At 37.0% G+C, this 16,744-nt stretch overlaps 1 protein-coding gene across 6 annotated transcripts in view; it reads right to left on the reverse strand.

Moving 5' to 3' along the window:
• The window catches only part of UBP1 (upstream binding protein 1), a 34,386-nt gene that overhangs the window by 15,785 nt on the left and 1,857 nt on the right, over window positions 1-16,744 (reverse strand). For 4 of the 6 annotated variants that reach the window (XR_014494364.1, XM_083379358.1, XM_083379357.1 and 1 more), the window contains 8 exons: window positions 15,305-15,456; window positions 13,329-13,405; window positions 11,460-11,565; window positions 11,064-11,170; window positions 7,286-7,438; window positions 7,050-7,160; window positions 2,105-2,205; window positions 1,282-1,464 (listed from right to left, as the gene is read on the reverse strand). Coding sequence is in view for 5 of the 6 variants with exons in the window: in XM_083379358.1 (XP_083235484.1) it covers window positions 1,282-1,464; window positions 2,105-2,205; window positions 7,050-7,160; window positions 7,286-7,438; window positions 11,064-11,170; window positions 11,460-11,565; window positions 13,329-13,405; window positions 15,305-15,456 (990 nt within the window). In the remaining variant the exon portion in view is untranslated. The remainder of the gene's footprint in view (window positions 1-1,281; window positions 1,465-2,104; window positions 2,206-7,049; window positions 7,161-7,285; window positions 7,439-11,063; window positions 11,171-11,459; window positions 11,566-13,328; window positions 13,406-15,304; window positions 15,457-16,744) is intronic. The other 2 variants (XM_083379359.1, XM_083379361.1) reach the window with 1 other exon arrangement.

The raw sequence follows: 16,744 nt of genomic DNA on the forward strand, positions 1-16,744 counted from the left end.
TGATGGGGATTGTGAAACAGTTCTATTTTATGAAATTAGAAGTCAATCGTCAAGAGATGCTGTGTTTCAATTCATAGGAAAACCTTCTAAACAAATGCTGCAGAGATATTTACAACAGAAATCTATGACTCTGGGGAATGAGATGTAATTGTTTGGAAAGAACCCAGCTACAATTTTAAGGAAAAGTTTTATTATCAAAAATCAGGATATTTGATCTTAAATGGATCAGAAATAATGACTACAGTGGGCTTATGGTAGATTAAAAGTTGCTGTTGACTTTCTGCAAGTTAAATACAGGAATAATTTGTTTACCAAGGGCTTTGAAGTTTAGCTTCTGTTCACCAAACTTCTAGGTTTTGTTAACTCTTCTTTTCTGCAGTAGATAGATGGTAGGTCTATGAATGAATATGGATGAATAAATAGAGCTGTAGAAGTTCAAAAATTGTGGAAGTGGGGAAAAACTACTAGTGTTGGAATATACTTATCGGTATTCAACTGGGAGGACAATCTATCTTTCTTTTAACAACCCTGCAATCCCTTGCATTGGGGTGGAGTTGGGGTGATTGAATGCAGCTGAGCGTTTACTGACCGGATGCCGTTCTTGATGCCTACACAGAGCTTACAGCAGATAAGTTTCTTTGTGCTTGTTGCTACCTATGTTCCAATTTAACAGCCTCCTGATTTGTGAAGCAAGAGCTCCAGTGCTAGGTCACCACACTGCTCAATCGTTGCATATGCTTGTTCTTTTGTTTGTATGCACATTTTTTGTCTCGTTTAGTTTTGTTTGAATTTGTAGTTTAATTTTGGAAATAAAACAACATCTAGTTACTAATAGGTTGATTTTCTTTTTGAAATGCCATCACCATTTTAAGAAAGGTATCTGGATAGGGTGGGCAGATTCTACCAGAATATGTTCTCAAAAATAAGGGTGCAAACCATAATAGGCTTTAGGTATCTTTAACAGGACCTTGAAGCAACTAGTTAGCAGTGCAACCTCTGCAATATTAGGGAAATCCTGATAAATTAGTCAGTAAGTGGCCTGTTAATTCCTTACCAGTTGCAAATTCTGAACTGACTTCAAGGGCAACAATGAATTAAAATAATCTAGCTAAATTGACAAGTGTGTCAGTTGATGTTTTCATTGCTTCCTGGTACAAAAATGGGGGGAAATGCTTTATTTAGTGAAACTGACCAAAGACTCCTCTGACCATGGCTTCCAACTATTTCTTTAAGAGGAACTGTGAGTCAGGAAAAAAGCTGAGATTATACATCATCCCTTACCTGTCAAGAGCTATATAGGGAATATCCATTGTATCAGCAAGTTTCTGCACCAGCAATAATTCTGTTTTGCTAGGATTCAACAGTCTGCTTAAGCCTGTCCAGTCCCTGTGTTCAGATTCCAGTTTGAGATCTCTCTCTCTTTCTCTCTCACTCACACACACACACACAGAGTTCGATCTGAGCCTAGCAGATAAAATGAGCAGTATCAGCATAATGATGTCCAAACCAAAATTCATGAAGAACCCTGTCTCAGGAGTGCCATATGGATGCTAAACAAATGAGAGATGGGAGCCAAGCCTGAGGCACACCATACTAAAGCACCCAAGGGCTTGATCTATTTTTCCTAAACAATACTGACCGGAACTGCCCAGTCAAGAAATGACAGGAACAACTGTAAAGCACTGTCTCAAATCTCCAAACCCTGCAGAAAGCCCATAACAATATTATGATCTTTTAAAGAATGCCAGTAAAAGATCTAGCAGGATCAGATAGGGCATGCTATTTGCCTCCAAATCCTATCGCAGGTTATCAATAAGACTCTTTTAATCTTTGTTTTCATAATGTAGCAAGAAATCTTGCAAGTTTTGATATTCTTAAAAGTTTGATTATCCAGGAACTCCCTTCCCATCTTATTTCCTCTTTATTTCAGTGATGCACCATATCATATAATGAAGTAAAGGAGTACATTTAAATCAAAGAATTCTTTCAAGTTAATTATGTGGAAATTTCTAACTGGCAATTTTATTTTTGCCATAACATTTAATATTATCCTGAACTTCAATCTTGATTTAATATGGCATATCAGCTTAGAAGTCAAATATACCTGTCTGGGACACTGTAAGTAGTATGTGGAGAAGAAGTAAAAGCTGGCGTTGGGGTAGGGCTACTATTCACAAATGCAGGTGTATCAGGCCATGGTGAACACTAGGAATAAAGAAAAATGTTAAACAGCAGTTTAATCATTATCACTAGGATTGCATTATAAGAATTGAGCTCTGGTATTAACTTTTATAAGTTTCAATCCTCACTTTATTAAATAATACTCGTCCTTTATTTTCCGTGCATGCATTTATAGGATCTGTGATAGTAATGTCTTTATTCTCTAGATTATACATAGACTTGTTTCTCTCATATTTAGCTATCAAAGAAATTCCATTTGGCAAAAAAATAATCAAAGTTCTATATTTAAATTCTGTACAAAGTACTATGAATTAGTGATAGTATCTGTGGAAAAAGTAATAATGAGAAAGCACAATTGTTGCTTTACAACAATAATCCTAAGCATTCTGATATCAACTCAGTATCTGAACTAAAAAAAATTCTCAGATGTCATCTCTTCTTTTAGCCCTATATGATTAAAATGTAATTGGAAACTTTGTTAGAGTAAATTACTGATTATTTTAAATGCAAGTGGATTCTATGGAAAAGTACCAAGAAACTAAGTATATGTGCATTAGTTATCATAAAAATTCTTATAATCTTCAATGAGATGGTAAAAATATATTATGAGACTGCAACATTGTGAATCTTTGAAACTCATCTAAACCACACAGAACATCAGATTAATTGGTACTACCTGTCTAACTCCTTAAAGCAGCTGCTTCTCCAGGATCCTGAAGCTGCTGTTCACAGCTCCAGTGGAATTTTGGGAAAAGCCACATTTAAGGAGTTGCTACAAATGCTATGTGTGCACCTCAGAGCAATTTGCTGCAAACTATGACTTGATGGTAAGCAGTTTGCCTGAGATGGGAAAAATGGAGATTATGCACCACTTTACAAAATGAATTGGTGGATTACACGTTAGTGGTGGATGTGATGTAGATGTATATAGAACCATGCAAAACATGTAATCTTGCAATATGAGTGCAGTGTTATATCAGGAACAGATCATATCAAAACTCCTGAAAGTTATTATTCTTCATCTTCTCACATATTTTCTTAGGATATCTTTTTTAGATTCCAAATCTCATAAACCACTAACAAAGGTAATTGGAATTTATACATCTGTACTGGTTTCCTTCTGCTGAATTAAAGAAACAGCAGCATCATTTTCAGCAGAAAATTTTGAAAGACCAGTGGAGTGTATCATACTACTATGACTACTGAATAAATAATACATTCACTAGCTATCTTGTCATCTCTCTATATATAAAACCTACTTGCTCCTCAGCAATGAAAAACGGTGACAAAATAAAACAAATACATTACTGATAGCAGAGAACTGACAGCTCTTTGTTCATTTCTGATGAGCAAGAATAAGTTATGTATTTCAGACTGTAAATATGTTTCAGTTATCTACAACTTATTGTAGGCATTTAGATTACTTCTTACAAAGGCTCTGCTTGTTCATTTTTTGATATGCTTTTTAAATTTTCATTGATTTAATATAAAATCAGAAAAAAATATGAGAAAATATCATTAAATCCATTTTGAAAAGAAGAGCTTATATTTTATATTTATTATACTGTTAAAGGACAATTACAGTAAATTCGATGTATAACATTTTAATTTATAGTATATACCATGTAGATTATGATAGGTAAGTACAACAGGGCTGCCATTAAAATAAACTGCTCAATTCTATGCATTGGAGGGGGGGGGGAAACCCTTTTTAGTTAATACTTATTTTTCCCATGATTAAAGTTTTTTATTTCCATGCCAATTTATCATTTATTATTATAAAACTACCCTTATCTTTAACACTGTTCATTTAAAAATTGAAGTTAATAAAAACATTTAAATCCATTAATAGCATTTAAGACTTTTATTCTTTCCAATTCATCAGAGTATTGGAAAGAAATAAGGTGAATGGGGATCTGATTGTTCATAAGAAAGCAACTCTCCAAATGCTGAACAGAACAGAACCGAATCCAGTGTGGGGGGAAAAGCTGGCAAAATAAAAATTAATTCAAAAACTGGTTGAACTTGATGAGAAAAGAAATCCTGGGAAAAAAAATCTCCCATATATCACTGTGGAAGAGGCAGATGGTGTAGTTTAGAATATTGCCAACTCCTTGATTCTAAACCCTCTTCCTTCCCTGGTCACATGACCCACAGTGTTACTATTATTAAGGGATTGAAAAGAATTCCAGAAGCCATGCTCTGCATGCTTTCCCTACCTTGTTGAAAAGTTACACTTAGGAAAACACATTGACTAGGCAAAGCTTTGCAAATTGCTCATTGCTTCCCAGGTGGGCTTTTACTGTTGGCTACGTAGTGGCTCAGTGGGTTAGGACACTGAGCTTGTCGATCAGATGGTCGGCAGTTTGGCGGGTCAAATCCCGAGTGCCACGTAACAGAGTGAGCACCTGTTACTCGTCCCAGCTTCTGCCAACCTAGCAGTTCGAAAGCACGTAAAAATGCAAGTAGAAAAATAGGGACCACTACGGTGGGAAGGTAACAGTGTTCCGTACGCCTTTGGCGTCTAGTCATGCCGGCCACATGACCACAGAGACGTCCTCGGACAAGGGCTGGCTCTTCGGCTTTGAAACGGAGATGAGCACCGGCCCCTAGAGTTGGAAACGACTAGCATGCATGTGCGGGGTAACCTTTACCTTTACCTATCTTAGGCAAGGCAGATTTGCAATTCCTTGTACTTAATGAAGCAGTCTATAATTATCTGACTACAACAATCCTCATCTCAGAAAGCATCCATGCTAAAGCTATAGGAAAAGAAGGAATATGTTAAGAACATGGGAAATTTTAACCCCTTTATAAATACAAAGCCCATGAGATTCAAAAGCAGACCAATGAAAAAGAGCTTCTCTTTTGTTTTTAGTTCTGTTGTCTATGTACATGGATTTGATTTTACTATCCTAAAACCTAGGATAGTAGCTTTTAGTAGCCTGCTCTAATAGCTTGCTCATACTACTGTAATAAGGCAGAATCAATAAAGACCATCCCAAGGATACAATAATCCCTGGCCACATCTTTCTATTAAACTCATCAATCAAATTGCTTTATATCAAATGAGCAAAACAGCTAAACTGAAATCATGTGCCCTTTGTAAAAACCTGACTGTTCTCTGGAGTGTATGGGAGAGAATTTGCTGATTTCCTCATAAATAATAGCTAGGAATTCTCGGCTGTATCCAATTAAGAGAATTGCTGTTGATCACAAAACATATCATAATCTAGGGAGAGAATACTTTGGCAGAGCACTCATCAAACAAAAGTATTATGTGATTCAATTTATTAACCATTAAGGTCAGTGAGAAATCTTACTCATCAAATTTCAATTCGAGCTATTAACAGAACTATTATCAAGATTCAGTGGGTGAAAAGTCACCTTGATCTCCTTCAAGGAATAGTGGAATTAAAAAAAATATGTTTTTAAAAGATAAGGTTCTGGAATTGTTTTTACTATAACATAATATTGATGAGGAACTGCAGCTGGTATCATACAAGACAACAGCAGCATTCTAGCATTAGTTTCTTTAAGGATGAACAGGACTGGCATGCTACAGGAATATGTATAGGGGCCCAGTAGTGAGGATTTGGGAACCTATACTTAGTATTATTCTTCCTAAAGACTGCAAGCACAATAAAAAGACCAGTTATTCAGGCAGACTGATTCTTAAAAGGTAGCAGCCTCCATTCTAACTCTTACACAATCCCTTTTATAATTAGAAGAGGACTATACTAGTATCATTCAGTACACTTGAAAAAATGTACATATTTGCACATTAAGCATACAATCAAAGTATAAGAATTTTATATAGTTCTTACATTAAAAAACCCCAAGAAATGGAAAACGTATAATCAAAAAGGCAAGAGGATCTTTACTGCAACCATATTGGTGAAACACATGCAAGCCAAAATAAGGAAATATACATCTCAACTAATTAATTAATGCTATATCTGATTTCATTAATTACATATGAGAAATTGGCTTTCAAGAACACTATTTATTATTCAACATAGCCATTTCATGTGTAAACTACAGCTCTTGATTTTTATAAGTGTTACAGGCCTAACATTTTACTTAGGTGTTAGATTTAGGAAGCATTTCTCTCTAGGAAATAAGTATGAAATAATTTGCAGTAAGCAAAAGTGAATAAAATTAAGCCAGCCCAGAAAAAATGTTTGTTTTCGATCATGGATGATAGAAATTGGTCCTATATCTAACACTGCACAAGATAACTTGCACAATGAAAAGTAAGCAGAAGTCCCTTACACTGCCTCGCTTTGCCAGAGAATCACCGTAGTCTGCTGGCAAAGTCCGCTTGCTGGACTTTTTCTGCTCATGTTCAACTGCATCTTCAATTATAGGCTCAAGCCTCATCTGGACAAACACCAAAGATGTGGATCAATTTCTTTTCATTATACAGTGAGGAAAATTTTTAAAGCCTTTTAAAAACATCTGCCATCTTTAGAAAGCTATAGAAAACTCACTGGTGTTTAAATAAAAAGAAATACAACAGCCCAGTGAGGCTCTGCCCATGAATCCATTAACTTTTAAATACAATTGTAGGTCCAAACTGACAAGGAAAAAACAAATCCTAATACAATATTTTTAACACTAGGTTTTCAGATATGTACATGAGGTAGCCATGAGTAAAACTAAATGCTTTAACAGAGTACCTATTTTCTTGATCCTAAATCTTGTAGGTCTTCTATTTCATTGTGATCTACAAGTGCCAAATAAATTTTGCCTTTACATATATTCTGCTTAAGCCCCACCCTTTGAAACCTAACTTACTGCTTAAAGTAGGCCATGTGTACTTTGCATCATTTCTCTTAACAAATAACACATTTCATTATTCTTACCTCAGAGAGAATTGTAGTATCGTAGGAAGGCTGATATTTTTCCTTTTCATGGGCAGTTCGCTTCTCCATCTTTTCTCTATCTGTTTTTTGTTTTCTGTCTGCCCCTTTTGGCTAAAAACAAAATAAGGAAGGAAGGAAGGCAGGAAGGAAGGCAGGAAGGAAGGAAGTTAGTACAAAAATAAATTCCATATTGCCATTTTTTATGCCACTCCCAAAAATGTATTTAACTTTCTTACTTTAAACACTTTGATTTGACAGCTGGCTGAATGCAGATGATCAGTGTACTCTCCATTTTCTGCTTGTTTAAAAGTGTCAACCTGTATTCTAAATGGAACTCCTTTTTCACCTCCATGTTTACGAGGTGTAAATTCTGTGCTGATACAATGTACCTGGAAAAAAAAAGCAAACCAAAGTAATATGCAGATAGTCAGAACCCACTCCAATCCACATCTTAGGAAAGAAGAACTAAGACGAGTTGTCTTTTACTAAAACATAGATGACAGAGCATAGTATAGACAGGATCTGAAAACTGTCTCACAGATCGATACTTTTAAAGTGTCCCCGAGTAAAAACCCCTCTCCTCAGTCCATTTGGTCAGTGCTGGATCAGTCAGGTTTCAGGTGTCCAAACCCCTCGTGGGAAAAGAGAAACCCCAGTACATTTGCAACATTATTACTTCCTCCCCTTCACATTCCATTCGGAGATACAAACCAGAATTCCCCCCACCCTCTTTGTTCTTCGTAGTTCAGAGGATTTCTTCCCTGGTCTTTTGTGATGGCCTCCAGGCAGGCTGCATAAACAAACTTTGCATCTAAGGGATAGAGATGGGCAATTAACAACCTTGTCTTCTCTTTCCCTCCTTGGTAATGGCAGAATCCAGTAAAGGGGTTAGATTTGGATTTTGCACAGAGAGGGAGTTAAAAATGAGATAAAAATGGATTCTGACAGATACATTCTATTTCTTTGGCTTTAACAAACATTTTAGATTTATACAGAACATTTTTGCTTTAAAATAGAAACTGTTGCCACAGGAAGATAAATCATTGTTATCTTCTATCCCAAGCAATTAGTTTTTTTAAAAAAAATAATATACACTGATAAAAAATAAAGCCACTGCAGATTACCCTGGCTAAAAAATGGAACTCAAGCTTTAGAAGCATTAAACTTTTGAATGCCAAATAACAAGGACAAGCAGGAGGAGAACACATTTTTACCATAATGTATTGCTTGAATGCTTTCTCGAGCTTGATTTAAGATTACCTAGAGCAGAGACCCCCAACCAGGGACCGGTTCTGTGGAGATAGATGATTCCATGGACTAGAGGGGGCCTGGTTTCATGTGCTGCCTGCATCCAGTGGATGGGGCTTCACCTGTTTGCGTGGCCTGGTTGCTGGTATGCCACAGACCGGTGCCGGTCCAAGGACCAGGGGTTGGGGACCCCTACCCTAGAGCACTACTAGGGTAAGGAAAAATAAGCATGTAGGACTAATCGGAAGTACAAGATAGGTGTAAACGGGTAAAAAAGCCCCTCATAATAAAGGCAGATTTTTTTACTACCAGTATGTGTGGAGGATGTTAAGTGCATGCCTGCTGACACATAAATCACTTCAAATCAACACCCCCACTCTAAAAGAAATCAGGCCAAATATTTTGGCTCTAATGAAACTTACCGTATAATATTGTATTATTGTTCATTACTATAACCCTCAGATATTTAATTTAATTTAATTTATTAATATTTCTATACCGCCCTTCTCCCGAAGGACTCAGGGCGGTGTACAGGGCAAGAGTAAAACATGAAGTTACAAAAATTAAAAAGTTATTAAATACATGCCCATAAAAAAGTAATAAATACATTAATAAAAACCCCCATAAAATAGTAATAAAAAACCCCAGCAATCCCACCCTCAGGCCAGGCCGGCTTGTTCGAACAGGTATGTTTTCAGATCGCGGCGAAAGGAGCGAAGATCCGGCGCCGTCCGGAGCTCAACCGGTAACTGGTTCCATAGCTCCGGGGCGCCCACAGAGAAAGATCTCCCCCTGGGGGCCACCAATCTACATTCTCTGACCGGTGGCACCCTGAGGAGTCCCTCTCTGTGGGAACGCACAGGGCGAAGGGAAGTTGACGCCGGCAGCAGGTGTTCCCTAAGGTACTCCGGCCCCCTGCCATGTAGGGCTTTGAATACCATAACTAGTACCTTGAATCTCACCCGGAAGACAACTGGCAGCCAATGCAGCTCACGGAGCAGAGGTGTGACATGGGAGTATCGGGAAACTCCCAACACAACTCTCGCGGCTGCATTCTGCGCCAGTTGGAGCTTCCGGGTGGTCCTCAAGGGCAGCCCCATGTAGAGAGCGTTGCAGTAGTCTAGTCGTGAGGTCACGAGCGCGTGAGTGACCGTGCATAGATCATCCCGGCTTAGATAGGGCCGCAACTGGCGCACCAGGCGAACCTGGGCGAAAGCCCCCCTAGTCACAGCTCCTATATGGTCTTCCAGGGTGAGCCGTGAATCTAGGAGGACTCCCAAGTTGCGAGCCCTATCTATGGGGGGTAATGATTCGCCCCCCATAACAAGAGGTGGAATGTCCAAATAAACCCGGGATGAATGTATGCAAAGCCACTCGGTCTTGTCGGGGTTGAGTTGAAGTCTGTTCCTCCCCATCCAGACCCGAACCGCCTCCAGGCAACGGGACATCACGGTGAGGGCATCACTGGGGTGGTTTGGGGTCGAAAAGAAAAGCTGGGTATCATCAGCGTACTGATGATACCCAACTCCAAAACCACGAATGATCTCACCCAGCGGTTTCATATAGATGTTGAACAGGAGAGGCGAGAGGACCGACCCCTGAGGAACTCCACAGATGAGAGACCTCGCGGTCGACCTCTGCCCCCCTGCCAACACCGACTGCGAGCGTCCCTGGAGATAGGAGGAGAACCACTGCAAAACCGTGCCTCCCACTCCCAATCCCCCGAGACGCCGCAGCAAGATACCATGGTCGATGGTATCGAAAGCCGCTGAGAGGTCTAATAGGACCAAGACAGAGGAATGCCCCCTGTCCCGGGCCCTCCAGAGATCATTCACCAGCGCGACCAATGCCGTCTCCGTGCTGTACCCGGGCCTGAAACCCGATTGGCACGGGTCTAGATAATCCGCTTCATCCAGGACCAGAGGGAGCTGATGTGCCACCACACTCTCAACAACCTTCGCAAGAAAGCGAAGGTTGGAGACAGGGCGAAAGTTGTTCAATATAGCTGGGTCCAAGGCAGGCTTCTTGAGGAGAGGCCTCACCACCGCCTCTTTCAAGACAGCGGGGAAGCTACCCTCACTCAAAGAGGCCGATATAACTGCCTGGAACCAGCTGCGTGTCCTCTCCCGGGCTGCATACACCAGCCAGGAAGGGCACGGGTCCAATAAACATGTGGTGGTACTCAGCCTCCCCATGATCCTGTCCACTTCCTCCGGAGTCACAGAATCAAACTCCTCCCAGGTGATATCGACAAGACCACCCGTGTCCTGCTCGACAGACTCTGCCCAGTCAGAGTCCAGACCGGTCCGAATCCGAGCGATTTTGTCCGACAGATGCTGGTTAAACTCCTCGGCACGACCCTGCAAGGGATCCTCCCTCACCTCCTGATTCAGGAGGGAGCGAGTCACCCTAAACAGGGCGGCCGGGCGGTTATCTGCGGACGCGATAAGGGTGGCGAAGTGGTTAGACCTCGCCTCCCTTATCACAGCGAGATAAGACCTAGTATAGGTTCTTAGTCGCAATCGATCGGATTCGGATCGGCTGGATCTCCAACCGCTCTCTAGGCCCCGTCTCCGACGCTTCATCTCCCGGAGCTCCACGGAAAACCATGGGGCTCGACGGGATCTGCACCGGGTCAGGGGCCGCAGGGGAACAACTCGGTCAAAAAAGAAAAAAGAGTGCTCCAAATCTCAATGCAAAAAATATTACCCATTACTTTAAAAGAATTACCCTTCTGAGAACCTATTTCAAATAATAATTTCAAACCTGAATAAAGGCAGATGTGCGTTTTCCAGGATCCCACAAAAACTCAACTGCGTTGAGTTGGCTTGGATTTGTTTTTATATCAATTACTCCAACAGACATAGGAATATCTATAAAATAAAGAAAAAATATCAGAAAAAATCAAACAATGATTTAAAAAAACAAAAATAGAAATGTTATTTAAATACATAAATCCTTTTTTAGTTGTATTCTTAGGTCTTCCAGTAAGTCTATTAATTTTTATAACGGATTTTAAATAGGAACTCTCAAAATGGAACTTTAATTTACAGAATTCAGTGTACAATATATTATTTAAAACAGGTGTTTAAATTTTACTATTTCATAGTAATAAAGTTCTGTTTATTTTTATGAAGAGATTAACTTAATTCATGATTTTACCTAAATCAAGTAATCGGTCTCCAGGGCGATTCCACTTCCAGCCTTCTAGCTGCTGATGCTCAGTGTACTGTAATCTTCTGTCATGGAATACTACTCTTATGATACTCTAATATAAAAGACAAAATATCAACTTCCCTCCAGTAAAAATAGAATACAAATGATAATTTAGTTATAATAATGTAGTCAAGGTTGCCAATTCTTCATCGCTCAATTTTTTAAAAATTGGGTGAGTCAACAAAATAAGACCTTCTTTTTTAATATAAATTTATATAAAGGTACAAACTCCTTTCACATGGCTTCCACAACAACAGACTATGATAATTTCAAGTATAGAATCTTTTCCTTGAGAAAAATAATCCAGAGAACATCCATTTACATGCGGACCAGAATGAAAACACTATCTTATAGCTCAACTAAAATAAATTCATAGGCTCCAAGACATACATTAAATTATTTACTACAATCTAACCCTAATTTACAGGTTTCATTTACATTATAATAGTTAGAAATCACCTCAATTTGCCAGGAAGCAAAGGAACTGTTTTTTATACAATAAAGCAATGAACATGCTCAGGCATTCATAATTTAATCTACGAATCAATGTTACTTTCTTTTCCCTAACCTGGTGCCCTTAATATACACTGGGCTACTTTGAGTCAGCTGAAATTCTTGGAAGTGTAGTCCCAACCCATCTGGACATCAACATATCAGAGCAGATTATAGCTGACCGCAGACTGAATGTTACTTGGTTACTGTGTAATGAACACATTTGTATCAGGTAATTTCAGAAAACAAAGAATAAAACAAAACTTGTACTTCAGGAAAAAATTCGAATTTTCTAATCAGAATTTTGAAGTTCAACTAAAGATGAACAACTAAACAAAGGTTTTAAATAAATAAAAACATTTTTTTCTATTGGGATTTATAGTCAGTCAGAAAAGACTCATATTTGTTTTGTAATAGTAACAGCAACATTATTTTATGCACAATGTTTGAGAAATATTGAAATACCCACAACTGAGAAATGGGAGTGTGAACATGGCAGAATGTGTACAAATGGCAAAATTGACCTGTTTGATCAGAAATAGAACAAGTACTTTTATAAAGTGTTTGCAAAAAACTGGAAATTTTTTATACTTTATGCTGAAAATGGAAAAAAATGAAATGATTTCTGAATCTGCTGATAAAAAGAGACAGAAAGATTATGAATTATGTGATGTAATCTTAGAGAGGGAGAAAGGATAATAAGCTGTTTTATAACTGCTACAAAGAATATTCAACTGGTTCTTTTAATTATCTTTTTCTTCTTTGTTGTTTCTTACACTTTTTATCTTTTTCTAACTCTGTTATATGTTCCTATACTTTTATTAATATAAATATCTTCAATGAAAGTTATATTTAAAAAAGGAAATAATTCCAATTTTATGAACAGATACAAACTGGAAAACATTAATAGACTCCAGACTTAGTATCATCATTCATACTAAACCATTGTACAGACATTTATAAAAGTTCCTAGTTTTTTAAAATTATCATTGCATTTATCACTTGTATCTCAAAAAGCTTAAAATAAGCTTCGAATATTATTTCCACTAAGAAATTCTCAAAGTATTAACAAAAAGAGCTATGTAATCACATTCCTGCAGCTGCTTTCAACCGTTATTTTCCCCTCCTGATAAAGTTATCAGGAAGAAATACTGGAAGAAGAACATTCTCTTCCCAAACCTGTCCCTGCAGATCAGAGTATATCAGAATCTTCCTCCATACTCCCATAGCAGCATTTTAACAGCCAGAGCAACAAAATGTTACTGGAGAGAAAATAAGAGAGAATTCTAAGAAACAAGAGTCAAGGTTGAGCTACCAACATACCTTTATGAGTTTCCCATTGATCTCAGGCATATCTCCCATTTTTCGATTATCTAACAGCCGAATTTCATAGGACTGACCTTCCAAACGGAAAAAAGAGGAAGATATGTGTGCATGCATATTTAATATTTATGTACAAACTTTTGTATTTGTTTCTCCTTAAAATGATTCACATCTGTTAATAACAAAAACATGATATACTATTTGCTTTTTTGTTTAGAGCAAAGCAGAACAGGAATGAAAAATACATTGTGTAAAAACTAGTTCTGGTTGCTCTTCTCAAATTCTCAAAATCTTCCACTTTTTTCAAGTGGAAAGAAAGAAGAGAGACTGAAATGATAGGTTAGTAATTGACAATAAGAGATCCACCAAATAAATGCTCATTCTGACTAAAACATGGAAAGAAATGTATATAATGCAACATTAAAAAAGGTTACAACATTTGCAAGGCTTAGTCATTCACTTCAGAAATTGTTTCTAGTTCTGTCTCTAAGTATGAGCATAAATAGCCACTTTATATTTGCTAAGTACAACCTAAATAAATGCTATATTTGAGATTCATACAAAATATTCTGAAATCTAGAAATTATACAACTTTGTCACAGCAGAATCAACAAAAACCTATTCTACATGCAAATAAAATGGAAAAAAGACTGTCAATACAATTATAATTTTGCAAACTATAAACAGCCATTTATTTCTAAATATGGAAGACTGAAATAAACAGAGGAACTGCAGGAAAACAAAGTCCTGTGGTCATCATCATCATCATCAGTCACCAGAACGCACTTCTAAATTGGTTTATTATTAGGAGATTCACACCTGGTCATCATTAGTGTAAATAGCAAAATTAAGTTAATTGTCACCAATGCCTTTCCAAATATTATTGAATCTGGATTCAATCTACTGTTCCCATCTTTTTAAAAAACACAATGGTTAAATACGATATATATATATATATATATATATATATATATATATATATATATATATATATATATATATATATATATATACACACATCGTATTTAACCATTGTGTTTTTTAAAAAGATGGGAACAGTAGATTGAATCTACTGTTATATATATTTAATCCCATTTATATCCCACCCTTCTCCGAAGACTCAGGGCGGCTTACAATTTAAGCACAAACCAATGTGCCTTCATTCTATGTATATGCCTGCTTATTAGGGCTTTCGGGGGCCCCCAAGCGGCATTATTACAAAGTCAGCTTATTGCCCCCAACAATCTGGGTCCTCATTTTACCTACCTCGGAAGGATGGAAGGCTGAGTCAACCTTGAGCCTGATGGGATGCAAACCTGCACTAATTGCAGGCAGCTGGTGTTACTTAAGGAGGCATTAGCCCACTGCTCCACCAAGGCTCCTTTATGTCACAAAATACAAAATTAGTGTGTATATATATATATATATATATATATATATATGTGTGTGTGTGTGTGTGTGTGTGTGTGTGTGTGTATGTATGTTTGTGTGTGTAATTTTACTAATTTAGTAAGTTATTCAAGCAAATAAAGTAACTTTGAACAAATCAGGGAAACTACATTTTTTAATAGTTGTTATTCATTATGTATTATAGTGACATACATAAGCATTTAAAAAAATATATATTTCTTTTTAAATCAATCTAAAGAGAAAATTTTGAATTAAGTCTGCTAATCTTATTGCAATATTCTGTGTTTTTCAGTTTGACAATTCATACACTTAGGAACCGAACCACATTTAGAGTCGGTTCAGTATCCCCATTTACAATGGCTTTACTGAAACCTGATGTTTACTTCTGGTTTTTGGCAAAACTGGCCCTATTATGACCATCACGAGTTACAACTGTAATGAACAGGCTGTAGTACAACTGTAATATATAGGACTATCTACCTACCGGTATATATTGTAATATACAATGTGTGTATGTGAGTGTGTTATGTATCTCCTTCCCCTTCACACAAAAGATAAATGCTTACCTTGATTTAAATAAGTAAGTGTTTCATCATGCAGTTTGATTGCTGGGGAAGTTGCAGCAGACATAACATATTGAAATGGTGGATGTTTTGTGTCGTTATCAGGCGGAAGGCTAGAGTCTTCTTGCTTGAAAATGGGAAGTGCCAGAACATCACTAGAATGGGAAAAAAGACATATAATCCAGTTATTATTCCTTACCTTTATAAAATATAAATATTTTGGGAAATCTGGTACATATACAATAGTAATTTTCTGATCATACCTAAACTTATATTACTGGTTGTACAATGTAACTTATTATTTACAGTATATAATTTGACGTATGAGATTAAGTGACCAATCCAATTTATAGATAAAAAATCATGGCTTATTTAAATGTGATTTATTGAATAAACCATAATAGCTATCTTAATACTATATCTTAAAACTATACTAAATCATGGTTCTCAATGACAGTCACTGAGCTTGTAACAATTGGTAAGAAAAGCTAAAAAGTAAATCCAAATATTGTATTAGCATGATATGCAATTTATGCCATTTTACTTGAGAATATAAATTATACATTTTATAATCAAGGCAAACAACATTTCCAAACAGTCCTGAATATTCATCCAGTAAAGATAGCAGAAACCTCAGAATGTAAATGAGAAAGTTGTTAAAGTGAGTTTTGCTCTATTTTACCTCCTTTCTTGCCACAATTGTTAAGTGAATCACTTCAAGTTTTAAGTTAGTAACATGGCTGTAAAGTGAATCTGGCTGCCCTATTAACTTTGCTTGTAAGTTCATAAAAAATGATCACATGACCCGAGGATATTGGTAGTCATCAATATGAACCAGTTGCCAATTATCTGATTTTGGGCTCACTTCTGGTCATAAGTCTAGAACTATCTGTAGATGATTCTAAATCAAACTCTTCTTGTTCTGTAGCTATTCTTCTACAGTTGTTTTATTTTGATTATCTTCTGACTGAAAACTCCTTAAGCCTAAACATAGGGAAGCTAGCAGTAGGAATTTGGCATTTGTGGGCTACAGAAAGTCTTTTGAGTTCACATTTTGATCACATGACCATGGGATGCTGCAATGGTTGTAAATATGAAAAACTGTCATAAGTCCTTTTTTCTGTGTCACTAACTTTGACCAGTCATTAAAATAATGGTTGTAAGTTGAACACCACCTGTACTAGTTCAAAACTCATTCCATTCAGTCAATTCCAGCATAAGCATTCCATATTTTTTTTAATGGAAAAATTTCATTCTGGATTTTTCTGCTACTAAAGAATTTCAGAAGAACAGGCATTTATATCAAATTTCTTACTTGCCAAAGAAGAAAAATGAACTAGATTCCAGTTAGTTCCAGTTACTTTCATGTACCATTAATACTGTATACATAAAGAGCAACAAAAGCTCATGAATACTTCATGTAATATAATCTTTAGGGGCAGA

Source organism: Vipera ursinii (assembly GCF_947247035.1).
Source record: "Vipera ursinii genome assembly, chromosome: Z".
NCBI classification, from domain to species: Eukaryota; Metazoa; Chordata; class Lepidosauria; order Squamata; family Viperidae; genus Vipera; species Vipera ursinii.